Genomic DNA, 17,639 nt, shown 5'->3' with positions numbered 1-17,639 from the left:
TTACACGGAAATAGAAGATAAAGCTGACATAATTACTCGTTATTGATTTCGAAAAGGCATTTGACTCTGTGTGTTTCATAAATTCCTCTATGACGTTTTGAATTTCTTCAATTTGGCTTTTCTTTTCAGAAATGTATAAAATTGTTTAATGAAAACGCTTCTTAGTGTGACACATAATAGCCTATTATGTGTCACCCTAAGGGTGCGTTGTATTGTCTTGGATCACCAGACCACTGCTCTACCGACTGAGCTATCGCGCCTCCTTATATGGGGTAATAAACCTATCAAAATGAGAAGAAAACAAATGAGTCATTTGTATAAGGATGGTGAAGTTAAAATGACAGATATTTTCATAATTATGAAATCTCTTGAGATATCATGGATCAGAAGATTTATCTATGACTCATTAAATGAAAACTTTACTTAGCATAATTATGTTGCTTTCGTTTTTGCCTCCGTCATTGTCTCTCCATATAATTATGCACTGCAAAAAATATGGGGTAAATTTGTTGTTGGTCAAATATCTTTACAACATAATTGGGCATAAGTTGACCAATAATTTGATGATATATTGTATTTGTTTACGTTTCCAACTGTTGGGGTTTTGAATACCGTGGTGTGGTAATTTTTCCTATTTAATTGGGCAAAGCACAAGTGCTTATCCAACTATTTAGCAAATCGTGTCTACAAGATATCGCCCCGGCCATGCCATTTTAATTGCACGAGCATTCTCGCAGCGCACTCTACCGGCACCGTATGCGAGTACCGTGCATGCATGCGAGACTAGCCGGGGAGACTAGACTACCATCTGCATCTAGATCAAGAGTAAACAACCAGGAACAAGAAAAGTCATCTATGGACCAGCTTCTTATCGGTTGGGGCCTAAGAGGGATGCAAGATATCTTCAAAGGTACCTATCTAATAATCAATCTTGTATATAAAAAGGTTGTTTAAACGAATTTGAACTTGAAGTCTCGAGAATTTGATTGAGACAGTTTAACCCATTAAACCGCAGTGTGTTGACTGCATGGCTGTGCCTGGCTCAGTTTCATAAGGCCAGAGTAGATCTAACTTAGAAATCGCAAGTTGTAAGATTTGCCATCGAGGCTTTGAGTTACGATTATAATGACCTATTGATTGTATAATTGATATCAATCGTAGCTCAATGATTAATGGTAAATCGTGTACTTTAATATGTGTAGAATCTAGCCTGTAGAAAAGTTGTGTGAAACGAGGCCCTGGGCCTGGCTGGCTATATAGCTGAGGCTGCAGCCTTGCACCCCAGGCCAGCCGGCCAGGCCTTGTAATTGCCTTGCAAGGCTTGGTAGCTATAGTTTTTTTTTCAGCTTTTACCATTTTTGGTATGGTTAGTGGATTGTAAATGTATATATATCATTGGGGAACGTACAAACTTTGACTGATATTACTAGATCTGTCTCTTCCTCGGGGGCTTCTCATTTTACGGTATTGACATTCGTCGGTCAGCTCCCCATGTTAGAGACAGAATCACAGATGTCTTTCGATCCACACGCCAGTCAAGCGAGTCAAGCATAGAGTGTGAGTAGGTTAATTCACACTGAAGATTGCCTCAATATTGCCTTACCAATTTTTAGGAAAGGCAATTTCTCTCCCCACCGCTGTTCAAAGCATCAACATATGATATCTGATATATTGCACTTTAAAATAATCATTACACATAACAGCAGTGGCGGATCCTGGATTTCATGAGGGGGGGGGGGGGGGGCAGATCGCCGATTCTCAGATTTTGGTAGACCCCGAATTGGGGTTAAAATCGGGCCGCTCGAAAGTGCTCTCAGTGGGGGGGGGGGGGGGGGGGGGGGGTAGGGCATGATTTTTTTTTTTGCCCTTTGGCCGTCAAAAAAACTACACACAATATTTTTATGGTCATAATCCGGTCGGCTGAAAGTGCTCTCAGTGGGGGGGGGGGGGGGGGGGGGGGGGTGGTATTATAAGCATTAAAAAAAAAATTCAAGCCAACAAACATATAAAAAACATGCATTCTCCAAAACGATTTTTTTTATTGGGGGGGGGGGGGGGAGGGCCGGGCCCGTCGCCCCCCCCCCCCCCCCCCTGAATCCGCGCCTGAACAGCTAGAATTAAGTCAACATTCATTTTTAGTAGACCTGTCTAATAAATGAAATATTACCAAAATCACATCGTCTTGCTTTGTTTCACAGAAAATGGGATAGACCTTGAAGCAGCTGCCCTCCTGTCAGATGAAATGATTGAAGTGCTGATCCCAAAGCTTGGGGCAAGATTAAAATTCAAGAATCACTGGAGTCAATATGTGAGTTCAGTTGCCTCTTAACTTTTCATATACGCTAACATGATTTGCTTCAGATGCTTGTGTGACGTAGGAGGGGAGGTGGATGAGTTATTCAAACATTTGAAGTATATACATGGACTAACTTCTGGAAAGTCAGTGTTTGTGATATGTAGTCAAAATGGATGTCCTGAAACATTTACATACATTTCATCATATAAACGACATATTTTGTCAAAGCACTGCTCAGACTTGAAAGGATCTCAGTCAGTTGAAAATGAAACAGTTTATCAAGACATTTTTGAAGATGAGTCTGCAGATGATGCTGAAACATGCACTACTCAGAAAGAAACAGGGAACATGTTGGATACACTGAAAGAGACTTTCTTTCTCTTTCTTACTAGCTTGAAGGCATCTGCTGTGCCTCATACATACATAGACAAACTTGTAAGAGAGATTGAAGAACTGATGAATAATGTTCTGACCAATTTGTTTAAACAAGTCCTGAATGACTTGGAAACAGTGGATGTTGAAAGCTTGAACATTCAGCAAACAAGTAACTTTGTAAACTTTCATTAGGGAATTTTGTTCCCATTAAATGCTAATTGGCATCCTGATAAAGTGTGTCTGCTATATTCCCTACTATATAATAAGTCTTTTTTTTCTTCTTCTTCTTCTTCAGGAAACCACTCACATGCCATCATACCTGCAACAGATTGACCCAACTACCCGTCCCCAACCCTTCATCACTGAACTGTTCTCGTTATCCAAGCTCAGGCCTCTGCAGACTTTCACGGTGATTGACAAGGAGTGCATCCCTCACAAGTCACTTATAGATGCAGTAGATGTGTGCTACAAAGCACACTTCATCATAGACTGTGCTTATCAAAGCAACGTAGAAGGAACCTGGCTCTTCTTCCAAAAGATGATCTATGAACAAGATGACAAGCGTATCAGAGACACCCCTGCCTTGAGTAGTTTCCGTGCTTATCTCTTCTCAAAGAAAACATGAATATGAGTCAGTTTTGTACAGAAGATGTGTGGTGTAACATACCAGACTTGTCCTGTCCAATGATGCACTTGTAATGATGTATAAAGTAAACAGTAACCTTATATTCACTGCATGTTTCTATTATGCAGATGAATTCTTTAATTAATTAGAGGTTAAGTTTTCCTTTCAGTTTGAAACCTTGTTGGGAAATTTGATAAACTGAAACAGATTTATGTCAATTACTCAGTGGATATTATCAAAAACTTGCCTTTTTCCTCCATCCATTACAATTACTGTATTAAAAGCTTTAAAAACTTCTAAGAGACACATACTGAACTAGTTCTAAATAGTCCAACTTCAGCTTCTTCTTTCATTATAGAACCTTGTGGCAAGAAAACCAGATTTAGTTCTGTCAAAATTTTACATTTCAATCTGAAAAGATAGAGAAACTGTGACATGGTAAAAAGAAGGCTAGTGTTAAGACAGCCATCTCTTTTGGCTCTCCTGAACATTTAACATTTTTGAGATACAAGGTTTTATCAGCCCACCGACAGTATGTGCACTTCAAAGACTTTATATCCAGAAGTCCTGATTTGTAAGTGCGCTATTTTGCTAGGTTTAAAAGTCATTGATATTCAAATACAAAATACAATCTTCCTTTTTAAACTGAAATTGAGAGGAAAGGTTTGTGTAATATATGTGTCAGAGGTCAGAGGGCACCATAATCGAGCAAAATTGTAACTCATTGCATTAAAAGAAAAGAATAACTGAGATTTTCATGTCTCATTTAAATGTTTTACAACCTACAACTTCTAGTGTTCACAAACATGTATATGTCATTATAATAGTATATTCTTCATTCATGCAAAATATCAGAAACGTTGGAACTGGTTGCCAATGAGATCTACTAAACTTGAAACAATTGTTTGGAATTAATTTGGTTCTATAACTCTGTTCAATTCTTCTGTTATAACAACTTCTTTATATAGGGTTAATATTTCGGCCCCCCAAAATCTGCCTGTACTCTAGTGGGACTTATTAACAGAACGATTAATTAAAGATAGTTATATGAGACCAAGTTAAGTCCAGAAATTGTACACATCTCTGCTTCACTCTTACAAAAGTATTATCTTGCACTCTGGTGGTAACTTCAATTAAAGATGAACAGTAGCAACAGTTTTTTTTTTTTTTTTTTTTTTTTTAACAGGTACTTAATATGAGACGTATGCCATGAACATGAGTGATAGATTTTATGCAAGTTATTTCAGGAGACAGTGTTATATTTGCCTTAAATGGTAGAAAGAAGTGAAATGTTGAACGTTATATGTATTCTTAAAAGTTGCGTAACTTGTGCAAGCTCATTGTATGTAAAAGGCACCTAAGTCAAAATGATTGTTGCATTGTTATTGTTCGTTTGTTGTTTCATTTGCATTGCTGTATACCATATCAGACATGAGTGTGTATTAGCTTGATAATGCTACTATGGGCTGGACCACTTTTTCCATTGCCAAGGCTTGCATTGGTTCCCTATTCTCTGTTATGGACCACATTTTTTTCAAATAGTTGAGTTATAATGCAAACTTAAAGTTTCTTTTATTTATGAGGTGTGTCAGAAAAGTTCCAGAACTGATGTCACAAAATTAATATTTCATAATTTGTGTAATGCAAATTTCATATTATGAGTTATCCCCTCCAAAGCATATAGGTACATTCCTCTATCTTTTTTTTCACAAAATTTGAATCATGTTTCCTGATGAGAGATACAGTTTGTAATTTAGTCACATTCATTTTGGCAAAGAAGCATATTTTTTTTTAAGAAACAAAAATCACAAATTTATATAGTGAGTTTGATTTTGCTATATAATGATCATGCATGAGACCAATGCTAAACAGCATATTTTTATTATGTTGTATTTACTATTTTATGAAAATCATTGTCAAAGTATTCCTTTTCATGAGAAGTGTTGCAAACTATTTGTTTACATACTGAGGTTTAATAAAGACTTCAAAGTATTCCTAAGAAAGACGTGTGATGTTTTATATTATTCCATGCATTCACTTGCAATGCTGAAGCGTGTTGGGATAATGTTGGGCAAGTTTTCCCCATTTGATAGGCAAAGCATAATGCTCAACAATTAATCCATTTTCAACCCACCCAACGAATGAGCAAATAATTATACCCAACAATTGACACATTACCTTGCCCAACTGTTGAGCAAGAAGCAACTTTTGTTGGGCAATAGTGTTGCCCAATTTCAATGAAACCTTTATTACCCAACAGTTGGTTGGGTTGACTATTAGACCAATGCTTGGGCAAATTTTTGCCCAATATTTTTAGCAGTGTGGGATCCGAACTTTACAAACAATTATTCATTGCCACGGCCACGCCTATATAATCCATTTGGGAAAGAGGTGCTTTTTACCTTTTCAGATCTGGTTAATTGAAATCACTGTTGGTATAATATTGCATGTCAACCTTTTTGGAATAATCCCAGTATAAAAGTGCATAATGATACAATATATTCTAATTTTGGTGTATGAAGCGAGTACTGATCTTTATCATTTTGAAAAAGGATTGTACGTTTCTCTCGTTTTTTGAATTTCAACATAAATTTGAAATACAAATAAATGTCCTTCAATATCATGGGTTATGCAATGCTATTCGGGCCGGTTTTAAAAAGAGTGTTATACCAAAGTTGGTGGAATCCGAAGCATTACTTCTGATATTGAAAATGAAAAAAAGATGTTCTCATATTTACCAGTGGTTCTTAAAACAGAATGTGAAAGAATGTAACAGCCTAACCAACTGGAAACAGGGTTTAGATCTAGAAGATAAAGCATGGTGTTCGTATTGTCTGATTCCCTATCAGTCAATTGTTGGTATAACTATGAGGTGGTTTCAGTTTAAGATTTTAAACAGAACACTTTCCATGAAAGATTCATTGCTGAAATTCCAAATAGTTACTGATAAACATTGTACATTTTGTATCAACGGTGAATAGACAATTATGCATTTTTTTTGTTACTGACCATATTCTAATATAATATGATCAAAACTTGAGCAATGGTTTTTCAGTAAGACCAATACAAAGGCCAAACTAACAAACCAAAATAAATTGTTTTGCTTGATAGGAGGCCATAACAACGCTTTTAATTGTATCTCAATTTATGTTAGAAAAAAAATCTATTTATCCAAACGTAGAAATCAGATATAATACCAGTTTGGAAAAGTTATACCACCTGTTAAAACTTATTATATTGAAAGATAAATAGCAATAACAAATATTAAATCCCAACTGCACCACTTATAGCTACTTGTGCCCTCTATATAGCAAAAATGCCTAATCGGTGCCTGTTGGTCCTCCATGTTCCCCTTTTTCTTATGTTAATTGAGAGTTTATTTGTCGAGATAACCACATGTCAGTGACCTTGCAGGGAGGTTTAACCCCCCTCCCTGGCCAAACTAGTGCAGACAGGCTTTAAAGAGAATAATTTGTATGTAATAGAATTGTTGTACACATGATATATTGTCAAGTTTAATATCTCATATGTCGCTGTGCGGCCAAGGTTATTTTGTAATATTTTATTGTTTGAATGTTTATGTGACAATTCATGGAATAGTGCATGTATCTATCTTTTGTGAAAATGATTGCTGATAATTAATCAAAATAACCCTGTGGAAGGGGAATTTTAAGAATAAATAAAATCTTATTATTGTTCATACATGTAGATTTGAGAATACAAAACAAATAGCTCATCCCAAGTAAAATCGATTGCAGTCAATATTTCATAATTTTATTCAAAATAATGCAAAACATAGATTTATTTTCACTGCTAATTTTCAGTACAAAATTTCATATAAAAATAAGTAAAAAAATAAGGGAAAAATGCATATAAATAACAATTGCTACATTCATAGTAGCGCACATATCCATCCAAGGGATACTCAAGGTGTCTTCAAGTTCAAAGGCACTCATAGCTTTCAAGGACTAATTTCCAATGAGGTTCCAATTTACTTCACCTGGGTGGAGAGTGGCAAATGTAGATTAATGTCTTGTGAGAACCACAGTCAGGTGTTGGACCCACTAGACCACAAAATCTCTGCATTTTCTATTTTTGTTTGCATCACTTTTACATATACCACTATAATGACACAATACATGGGTAGAAGCTGTAATGAATAGCCCTGCACATGTCTCACGACTAAAATTGGCAGTAGACGTGTCTTATTACACTACAGTAAGTTTACATGTAAGAATGAATAGAGATACATGTACATTTAAGACAAGCTTCATGGAAGGTAGGCCTATCTTAAATGCATAATAATTTCGGCAAAAACAAAGGTGTTTATAACAAATGAAAAAATTTAATTCAATTCAATTGCCCTCAACAAGACTCAACACCCTCCAAAAAAGTATAATCTCAAGTTGTACAACAATGACACCGGTAATTAGTACTAATAAATTTAAAACAAATTATAATAACAATAATAACAATAATAGTAATAATATCATTTTTCATACTCTGATATACTATGTGAAATTATATTCAGAAAGGTATATGATATAACTTTCATAAACTCTTAAATATTGTTTTTTAATCTGTCCAGAATACATTTGATATTGCTTAAAGAAACTGTCCCTTCACACAAGTTTGCATAGAGCACTTTTTGAGTTACAGCATTTGTCATATCTCTGCTTGAAACAGTGATTTACCGTTACATATTTTTTTAAACAAACAGATTAATATCTATACACTAACATTTACCTATCCATAACAATTTATACATATCTGTCCACAATTATTGACAAACGTATTTATCAGAAACATCACAGAAATATTTATATGCATAGCATAAATCTACATAGTTACTGTATACATTATATAGATGGTCCTGGATGGTACTACAGATGTCCAAGATATGAAAATCTACAAATCTAAAACTTGCACTGTGTCCAGAGTATGACCAACAAAGGCATGTGTTTTTCACTCTCTTAATTAGCACATTATCTACTGTTTAACAAACCTGGAACTATATACATGAATATTCATTTCGTATTTTCATTAATTGATTCTTTAGCATCTTTGCTCAGAGAAAAGTTCCTCCACGTCATGAATTTCCTCATACAACGTACAAAAGAAATATCTTTTGCCATTGCAATTTCTCCTCTCGATATTACAAGTGGTAAAAATAGGCTTCATACCATGTCAATAAACACTTGACAAACATTTTACAAACATATGACAAAATCTATTCATTCCTGTATTATTTCAATGTTTTTAATAAATATTTTTGAAAGTTATTTATTTGCTGTTGTTTTTTTCTTCTTTTTATCCAAATGAATACAAACATCCATGAATAATGTCCACTCCATACAAAAGTCACGCTCATTCGTTTCCTTCCATGATGGACCATAAATTACATACTGTACTTTACATATGAATACAAAAACACTTGTACAAATTTTTGTACAAATACTACAAAAATAAGTTACTTGTTATACAGCCCACTGTTTTGTAGTTACTGACTGTACTATCTAGTAAATGCTGGATATTAATCCTTCAAAACACATACATACATGTACGTAAAAATGATGCGAGGGTCATCAATGTATGCACCATGGCCAAAATGCTGTACACTCATCATCACCATTATCATCGTCGTTGTTGTTTAGCGTCCGTTAGTCCCATGATTTGGGCTTGGACGTTTAGTTTCCCTTAGCATACTTCTTCAAGCCTTCATGTCTTTAGCCTTCATTTGGTGAGTCATGCAGACACTCTCATATCTTCTCATACCTCCTACAAACAAATACCAATATTTCATATTTACGCTACATATATCAATATTTCATTTTGTTTTCTTTGGCAAGTTGCCCACGGCCAGTACTGTACAAAAGACAGATGTGCACTGATCCCAGTAAATATAAAAATACATCATGCAGATTACTGTCAACAGCTATACAAAGGTACTCTATATTTTGTACTGTATGCAAGCATCTCTCATACTGAATCCACTTTCATGGGAGAATACATGCGGCAAATACAATGCCTATTTCATCTTGTACATAAATCACACTGTTTACCGTACAGTGTTTGAATGGTTAACTTACAGAGGACCATATAAGCAACAGCCATTAAACACCTACAACATGTACACAGAACAATCTGATATCATGTTGCCAATAGCTAGGTAAACATACCTATATCATATTGTTTGTTTGTTTTCTTTTTCAATAGGAATATGTTTCTTTGTTAATAATAATAATAATAAGACAAATTTATATAGCGCTTGTGACACAAGTTTCAAAGCGCTGTACATGTACACAAATCAAAATTACTTCAAACAAAAAATCAAAAAAATCTTTCTTTTTTTGTTGTTGTTCCAACATAAGTGCCATGCCACGGATTGAACCCATAACCTCTGCATCTCAATTCAATTGTTTAAAGGGAGTGTATCATGGGAATTACTGGTTGATGCCATCTACGTCTTCTTTTGGACAACTGCACGTAAACGAATGGACTTGATTAACTGGGTCAGCGCGTTGGCGTTCGTGAAACAGACCGAAGTTCTCCTCACGCTTCACTATTCGTGCACGCGCATGAATACTGCGGTCACATCGTCCGTAGTCGTATTATACCCGATTGGCCACGGGATAGACACATAGTCTCATCATGATACACTCCCTTTAAACTATTCCACTTACGACAAGTCTACAGCTGGAATGCTCTGGAAGAGATTGAACTCTCATCATTCCTAATGAAGATCCAATGAAGGAACCAACTGAACCCAGTCATGCACTTTTTCAGATGGACTTCCTATTACCAGTACATATCTATGGACATGTCGGTCCAGCTTGTCATCTTTTCTCGAGATTCAAGTCGATCCTGAATGTAGCGATCAGCTTATCAGCAGCGTTGTTATTACCACAGTCTCTGATGGCTGTTAACAAACACCGGAATGTCAACTTGCATCCCTGATATTTGAGGACAGCCTGTAGAATGTGGAATCCAATGTTCTTTGGACTAGTATTCCGCAACGAGTCTTTCAGGTTGTCAATGACTACCTGTGTGAGGCCGAATTTGCGACTGATCCGCTCCAACGAGGTCAGGTTAATTACGTCTGTTACATCATCCAGAAAATTCTCTGACACAATCTCATCTGAAAAAAAGATGAAAATAGGGGACAAATTGAAAAGATGACTCAAGATTCTGCAAAGCATTCAAAAAAAGGCCTAGGCTAACCAAAACCAAGTCAAGAGATGAATGCTGAAATATTTTTTGAACAGTAAACCAAATAATTTGTGATAATAAGTTCCAGGCATTGACAGGTAATTTCCTTCATTTTCAATCTATTGAGATAGGCATTCAATAAAAATAAAATCCAAAAAAAAAAATCCAAAAAAAAAAGAAAAGTTATATACCGGTAGGTGGTATAATACTGTAAAACAGAAAATTACCTCCCTCTCCTCGAATAAGGGCAAATTCTCATAAATGCCTGCATATCTTCAGGGAAATCACAGTTTTAATTAAATGTAGCGCATCATAAACATATCCTCTTCATATATAAGTACACTGTACATGGGATAAGGAAATGAAGCATATTTTTATAACCTATGCTTTGTTTCTTTGAAAATACATGTACTTTAATTAATGAAAGATATACATGAATTTTAATAAGAGCTTAGAGCAAATATAGGTTACAAACATCGAGCCTTCCTCACTATTTCAAAGTTAAAAACGAAACCAACCTGGGTTGATGGATTTATTCTTGAGCTCCTCCTCATTCTTCTCTCCAACCTCATCTCCTGGTTCTGGAAGATTCTTCACTCCAGGGGTCACTGGTGGTAGGCTGCTGGCACCACCCTCTGCTCCCCTTACAAGATCATTGGTAACCTTGGCGCCCACTGAGGAACTTGTAGATGAAGTCTCTTCCCCTGGAGAATGGGCATTGGTGTCATGCCCTTCCTTGGTAGCAGCACCCCCATTGTCTTTCTCAACATCACCTTCCCCTAAACCATTCTCCTGTGCTGGAATGCCATCTGATGGTGGTGATGGTGATGATGATGATGATGGGGGTGGTGGTGATGATGATGATGGGGATGGCAGTGGTGGTGATGATGGTGATGGCAGTGGTGGTGGTGATGAAGATGATGAAGATGATGATGATGATGATGATGATGATGATGATGATGATGGTGATGATGGCAGTGGTGGTAGTGATGTTGATGGTGATGATGATGGTGGTGACAATGGCGGTGATGGTTGGGGTGGTGATGATGATGGCGATGATGATGGTGACGGCAGTGGTGGTGTTGGAGGAGGGGGTGTGGGTGGAGGAGATGGAGATGGCGATGCAGTGGGCAAGACTGATGGTGTTGGTACTGTACCATGCATAGGTTGTGATCTCTTTGATCCTCCTAACGCTTGATGATCATCAAGTGCCACAGGTTCTGAAATTAAAGGAAAAGGTGAATAATTACCAACTATAAAGTTTAGATATTTACATTTTTTAACAAAAAGTGTATAAATAATGTATAGAAAAACCAACAAAGGATAGGATAAATGTGTTTTTTTAACAAAATGTTACAGATCTGCATGAGCATAAAGAGAGAGTGAAAGAGAGAGTGAAAAAATACAGACTTACATAAACATTTCCTAACAGGATGACTGGTGCAAATTTGAAAGTTTAAAAATGATTTTACATTTGTGAAGGCCATTGGAGATGTTTGAGTGTAGTTGTACGACACTTGCTCCTGTGACCATTGTCATATTAATTTCTTACACTAACCAAATTCTTTTCTTCAAACCTAACCCTATTCCTAAACCTAACTTAAAACCCCATCGCAACCCTATACCTGCTTATAAGTATCGGCTTGCATGGTGATGTAGAGATACAGTAGGCTTAAGGTTGCACCATGTGGGAGAGGGGGAGGATTGGGGAGTCCTGAAAAGGACTGTTGGTAATCTTTCTTTGAGCTTATAGTTCTAAAGAGAACTATAGCGCTGGTTGGAGAGGACGGGTAGTTGGAGGGGCTCGACGTTTTGAACAGGTTGACTATCCATCATCAGGAGGCTTTTCAGGACTACATACACACTCAAGAAAGAAAGATTACCGACAGTCCTTTTCAGGACTCCCCAATCCTCCCCCTCTCTCACGTGGTGAAACCGTAAGCCTACAGAATACCCCTACTCCTTTGACGAAATAAAGCTGGAGCACATGTCACAGAACCAAATGTCAGGTAACCTGGGACCCCTTTCACAAAGGCTTTTTTCATTGACAAATGAAAAAAATCAGTGACAAATCTGCTGATATCCAATCAGAAGCAAGGATTACAGTAGCTTTTAACAAAGCTGTCATTTGTCACTGATGACATGTTTTGTGAAACGCCCCCCAGAAGTTACTTTCCCCTTGTTCCCTGCTAAAAGAATACTACTCACCAGGACCAGGGCTCAGAAGACGACCCTTCTCAACTACGGAGCCAGGTTCTGTTTCCTTCTTCCCAGCCCCTTTCCTTCTACCGTTCAACACCTTGCACATAGTCTTGCAGACAACATTCTTGTGACAATGTCCTGAGGAAGACGTGGGTCTTTGTAGGTCTGCAGCTACTGTTTTGGACAAATTTCCTGTTTGAATAAATGAATGTAAAAATAGATTGAATGTAAACATGATAATGATAATAATGATAGTAATGATAATAATAAGTTTTAATGACAATACTAAAAAAAAAGTAGTAAGGATAAGAATAATGATTGTAATGTTTATTTGATTAGGTTAATATTTGATTGTCCCCATCACAAGAACTAAACTTTAAGCATTAATAACAATTCATTAATAAGAACAACAACAATAATAATAATACTCATATAGGACTTTCTGTCAATAGTGATCTTATGAATCCTACTCCTATTTTAGATTTACAAACCTTCTGATTTAAAGTAAAAATTAACCCCTCAGAAATATAAACCTTTAGAAAAAAACATGTGACCCATATCACTTACCTGTTTTGTTGACAGTAGCATACAGTGGCTCATCATGGGTAAGAGGAGGTCGAGGATGTCCGTTGTTTAGTCCATTAGGGAATGAGCATTGAGGATGTCCTCCATCTGGTCTCTCAGGAGGACGGACTGGTGAAACAGGTGGTGAAGGAGGTTTACCACCGTTTTCCAAATGAAATGGATCCATCGGAATGGCTTCCCTAACAGTATATCTGGGATCCTGGCCTTCAATGTCCTCATCTGCATTGTTAACGGGAATTCTTCTCTGGTTTGCTGTAAAGATTGAAGGAATCACAGATATTAATCAAGAAATAGACTATGGTAAATGACATTTCATTTTCTTCACATTGAAAGACCATTTTTAGACAAAGACAAATGATTTTAACCAATTGACAACTGAAAACTCATATTCCCCATATGGTTAATACAGGAACCACCCACTCACTCTCACTCTCTCTCTCTCTCTCTCTCTCTCTCTCTCTCTCTCTCTCTCTTCCTCTCTATCCCTGTCAATATCTTTCTCTATCCCTCTCTCTCTCTCTCTTTCTATCCCTCTCTCTCTCTCTCTCTCTCTCTCTTGCTTTCTCTCACTCTATCCCTCTCTCTCTTTCTATCCCTCTCTCTCTCTCTCTCTCTCTCTCGCTTTCTCTCACTCTATCCCTCTCTCTCTCTCTCTCTCTCTCTCTCTCATCATTCAAGGGAAAATGACAAGCGGCATGCAGCAAGAGCGCAATATATGGAACACTTGGAACTATATGTAAATAATTCTCACCCATATATTTATTCCTGTAGCAGACACAACAGATCACTGCCACAGCAAGAAGGAAGGAAAGTAGCACCACACATATGACAAGAGGGATGACTGCTTTGCAAGTTCCTGCATGTTTGTGAAAGACATAAAATTACTCAACCAAAACATTTTTTTTCTTCAAAATGGGGATATCATAGATGAGTTATTTAACATGAAAGAAAAGAAAAATACAGAGCAAACAATACTTGATGATTTGTGTGAACAACATGCAAACATTTGACTCAAATCATTATATATAAGGTTCTATAATGTAACTGTGGTGTATATGGCCTAAATCATGCTTTAAAGGTACTATGTCCCATTTGCAGGCCAAACAAAATGAAAAGGTTAAATTCCAACGGCATTTGAAAGATAATACTAATTTAGAACTTCCCTAAAAAAGGTGGGGCTTGAAAATGTCTTCAAGTGGAAAAATAATGACTATTACTTGTCAAATCGACTTAGGAGCTATAGAACCAATAAGTAATAGTCTTGATTTTCAGACCATTGTACCTAATGGTCATATGTTTTATGCTGCGCAAAGATTCAATCAGTTTAATTTTGGCCATCACAAGAAGTGGGTTATTGATGTAGACAAATGCTCATGTACCCTTTACAGCTCACTTTATGTAAGTTATTACCAAAGAAGAAAAAAGCCAGTCAGTCACTCAATAGTATCTGACAGTGAAGTCTAGCAAGTAAACAGCTTTCCTTGCATAATTTGAATATTAGGACACTGCTAACGTTCAAATTTCATAGATAGGACAAACATGATATATTCATAATTCCTGCAAAGTTCTACAGAATTTGATGTTGGCTGCAAAAGGGACATAGTACCTTTAATCATCCATTTTGGACTAGTAAAGTAAGCGTATAAAGCATACACAAAAATTGTACATCCATTATTAAAAAATACTAATACAATTAATTTAAAAAAATATGAAAACGTGATTCCTCTGGCATTATGACTTAAGGTATAAGAATAAAAGTACAACTCATGAAAAAAAAAAATTGAAAACACAGGGTAATACAAACAAAATTAACAAACCATCTTGAGCAGATGTGTCCACTTTACATGTACATGTATGACCATCTTCTCCAGTGGTCAAGATGGGGGGATCGTCCGGAGCTGCCGTGGTGGGCCTGGAGGTGCTCGTCCTTCCAGGGGTCGTTCCAGAAGCAGTCCCATCAGTGTTTGTCGAACTGGACGGAGCTGCTGTATTTGGGGGTTCTGTGTCTGTAGAACTGGACGGAATATCAGTCTCTGGAGAATAGACAGGAGTAGGATCCAGATCCTTACAAACTGTATCTTGTTCTGCATTGCAAGGTTGAACAGTCCTCTGCTGAGCGCCACACACGCTGCATTGATGACATGTTCTGCACTTGTTGTTATATTCCTGGAAAAAGCCAGGCTTACAAGACGTGCACCTGTAAAGATAAAATAATTTTAATTTTTTTTTTAAAGAGTGTTTTGGAATAGAATTTGTTGGCCTCAAGATTAAAAGAGACAAATGTGACAGATATATCACCGTCTCATCAACATGTTCAGTTTGCACATTTGAAGGTAACTCTAAATCAAGGCTATACACTGTAGGCTTATATTCCAATCCGGATATGATATGTAAAACACATTTTAAGGTCCCTGTCGAGATTTAATCCCCTCAGATATATTTTGGTGTTGAATGCACTCTTAAAAACAAGTCCTGCCATTCAAGTTAATATAGCATTGATATCTATTACTTACTTTGTTTTTTTATACTTGAAATTGACGGACAACACATGTAGTATTATTATATTTGTTGGTCAAAAATAATCTTGTTTGGGTGTTCTTTCCTCTGTAGGTGAGCTTACACAATATTTCCCTCAGTGTTTAAGTTATCAGGGCTCATAGACTAATTTGTACCGGTACTTAGCACATATAGGCCTTCAAATGACCTCAAATATCCACAGATCGTTTTACACATAGAGAAATCCCACTTTGTGCCTTTTAGACTACCGGTAAGTGATGGAGGTGATTCATGAATATTGTTTGCCCTATTGGGAAAAATACTTCCACCTGTGTTCCATAGAATGTACCCGGCAGAGAAAAAATTAATTTAAATATTTTGCGAGCTACTTTTCAAGCTTGCTTGCATGAAAATAACACTCTTTAATTTGTTTTGCATTGAACTCTATGCAAAATTTGGGGGCTCTTTTAAGACTTTCGGCTAAAACGCCCTGAGCCTCCGTGTATTTTTTTCCATTGTACCATATAGGTACATAAATGAATAATAATTATAAACTGTCACGACCACGCATCCAGTATTAGTCTCGGTGGGTTTTACAACTTTAGTATATCTGCCCATGCACAGATTGTAGCTATATATGAACTGGTTTATATTATATCCTGCATCAAAAATGTATCGGTTTTTGATGGTTGAGCTCTTCACGTGACCAGAAATATTTCAAGAATTTTAAGGTTGCTCTGAAAAAGAACTACACGTATTTGGTATTTGATTTTTTTTTTTTTTTTTTTAATAACTTTATTAAAAATGTGAAATGTTAAAATATTAAATAGTGTACAATTGTTTTGTTTAATAATTTCTTATCATTAAATAAATTTTATTAAAATTTGAAATGTTTTTAAATATTTTTTTTTAAAATGCAGGATCTATACCCTGCCTTCTTTTTGAGGTACTAGTTATAACTATGGGCCTCGGCGACTCCACTAGTACCAGACCTGCCAACCTCTGGAGTTCAAAAACTGTATTCTTTAGTGTCAAAAGTTGTATTTTACTGACAAAAGTTGTATTCTTGAAAATAAACACAGATTTTTACGCGGATCAATGCCTCTTACAGTTTCTACCTACAGGAAGAATTTTTTTTATTGATCATTGGTTGAATATGCATTATTTCGTCACGACTGATGTGTTCGATGAACCAATAAACATCCCCAAATTGCCGATGTGAGATGCTTGTAGGATACTTTACAGGACAGAATTGACATTTTGCCATTGAAAATGGCGGACGCACATACAAAATATTAATTAAAAAAAAAAAAAAAAAAAAAAAAAAAAAATTGTTTTGAAAATCGTACTGTCGTATTTGCTTCTAAAAATCGTACTAAATACGACTAAATAGTACTGGTTGGCAGGTCTGTAGTACCATCTGCTCCCGGGCGCCCCCCTCAGCAAATAGTTCTATTGGAGTCACCTCTTGCCCATAGTTTCAACCAGAACCTCTCAAGAAAGTGTATATTTGTATGATATTATACCTCTTGCCCTTGTACGTTATACATGTACTTACGCTTCTGAAACCTGGCTTGTAGTCACACATTCATTATTCAACCTTTGCCCTCTGCCACAGAGCGGTAGAGAAGGGACGTACAGGTCCGCATCACATTCAGTATCAAAATCACCAGTGGTTTTGGATTCACATTCTCGAAGAGGCTGTAATGTTCAAACACAAAAAATGTATCTTAAATAAGAACAGTTAATGGAAACAAACAAGTTAGTACAAATTTTTGTTTATAAAGTATTCATCTACACAGTGTACATGTAGGTGGATTTAAGGGACCCCCCCCCCCCCCCCCCCCCATT

At 36.5% G+C, this 17,639-nt stretch overlaps 2 protein-coding genes across 2 annotated transcripts; one reads left to right on the top strand and one right to left on the bottom strand.

Annotated features, from left to right (window-relative positions):
• Positions 1-742: 742 nt before the first annotated feature.
• Positions 743-3,296, top strand: LOC115924808. The gene is made up of 3 exons (XM_030987657.1): positions 743-910; positions 2,199-2,308; positions 2,967-3,296. Exons 1-3 carry the CDS (start codon positions 757-759, stop codon positions 3,294-3,296), a joined length of 594 nt encoding a protein of 197 aa, XP_030843517.1. The 5' UTR covers positions 743-756.
• A 6,289-nt stretch (positions 3,297-9,585) lies between these two features.
• LOC100893284 (uncharacterized protein PB18E9.04c) lies at positions 9,586-14,047 on the bottom strand. Its single transcript, XM_030987656.1, has 6 exons — positions 14,044-14,047; positions 13,275-13,544; positions 12,714-12,899; positions 11,524-11,681; positions 11,024-11,408; positions 9,586-10,434 (listed from the first exon to the last, which is right to left on the bottom strand). The coding sequence occupies exons 1-6, from the start codon at positions 14,045-14,047 to the stop codon at positions 10,133-10,135; spliced, it is 1,305 nt and encodes a 434-aa protein (XP_030843516.1). The 3' UTR covers positions 9,586-10,132.
• Positions 14,048-17,639: the final 3,592 nt, after the last annotated feature.

The sequence above is a fragment of the Strongylocentrotus purpuratus genome, unplaced genomic scaffold (genome assembly GCF_000002235.5).
Source record: "Strongylocentrotus purpuratus isolate Spur 01 unplaced genomic scaffold, Spur_5.0 spur5_scaffold_16, whole genome shotgun sequence".
NCBI classification, from domain to species: Eukaryota; Metazoa; Echinodermata; class Echinoidea; order Camarodonta; family Strongylocentrotidae; genus Strongylocentrotus; species Strongylocentrotus purpuratus.
This window is presented reverse-complemented; position numbering and strand designations above follow the sequence as displayed.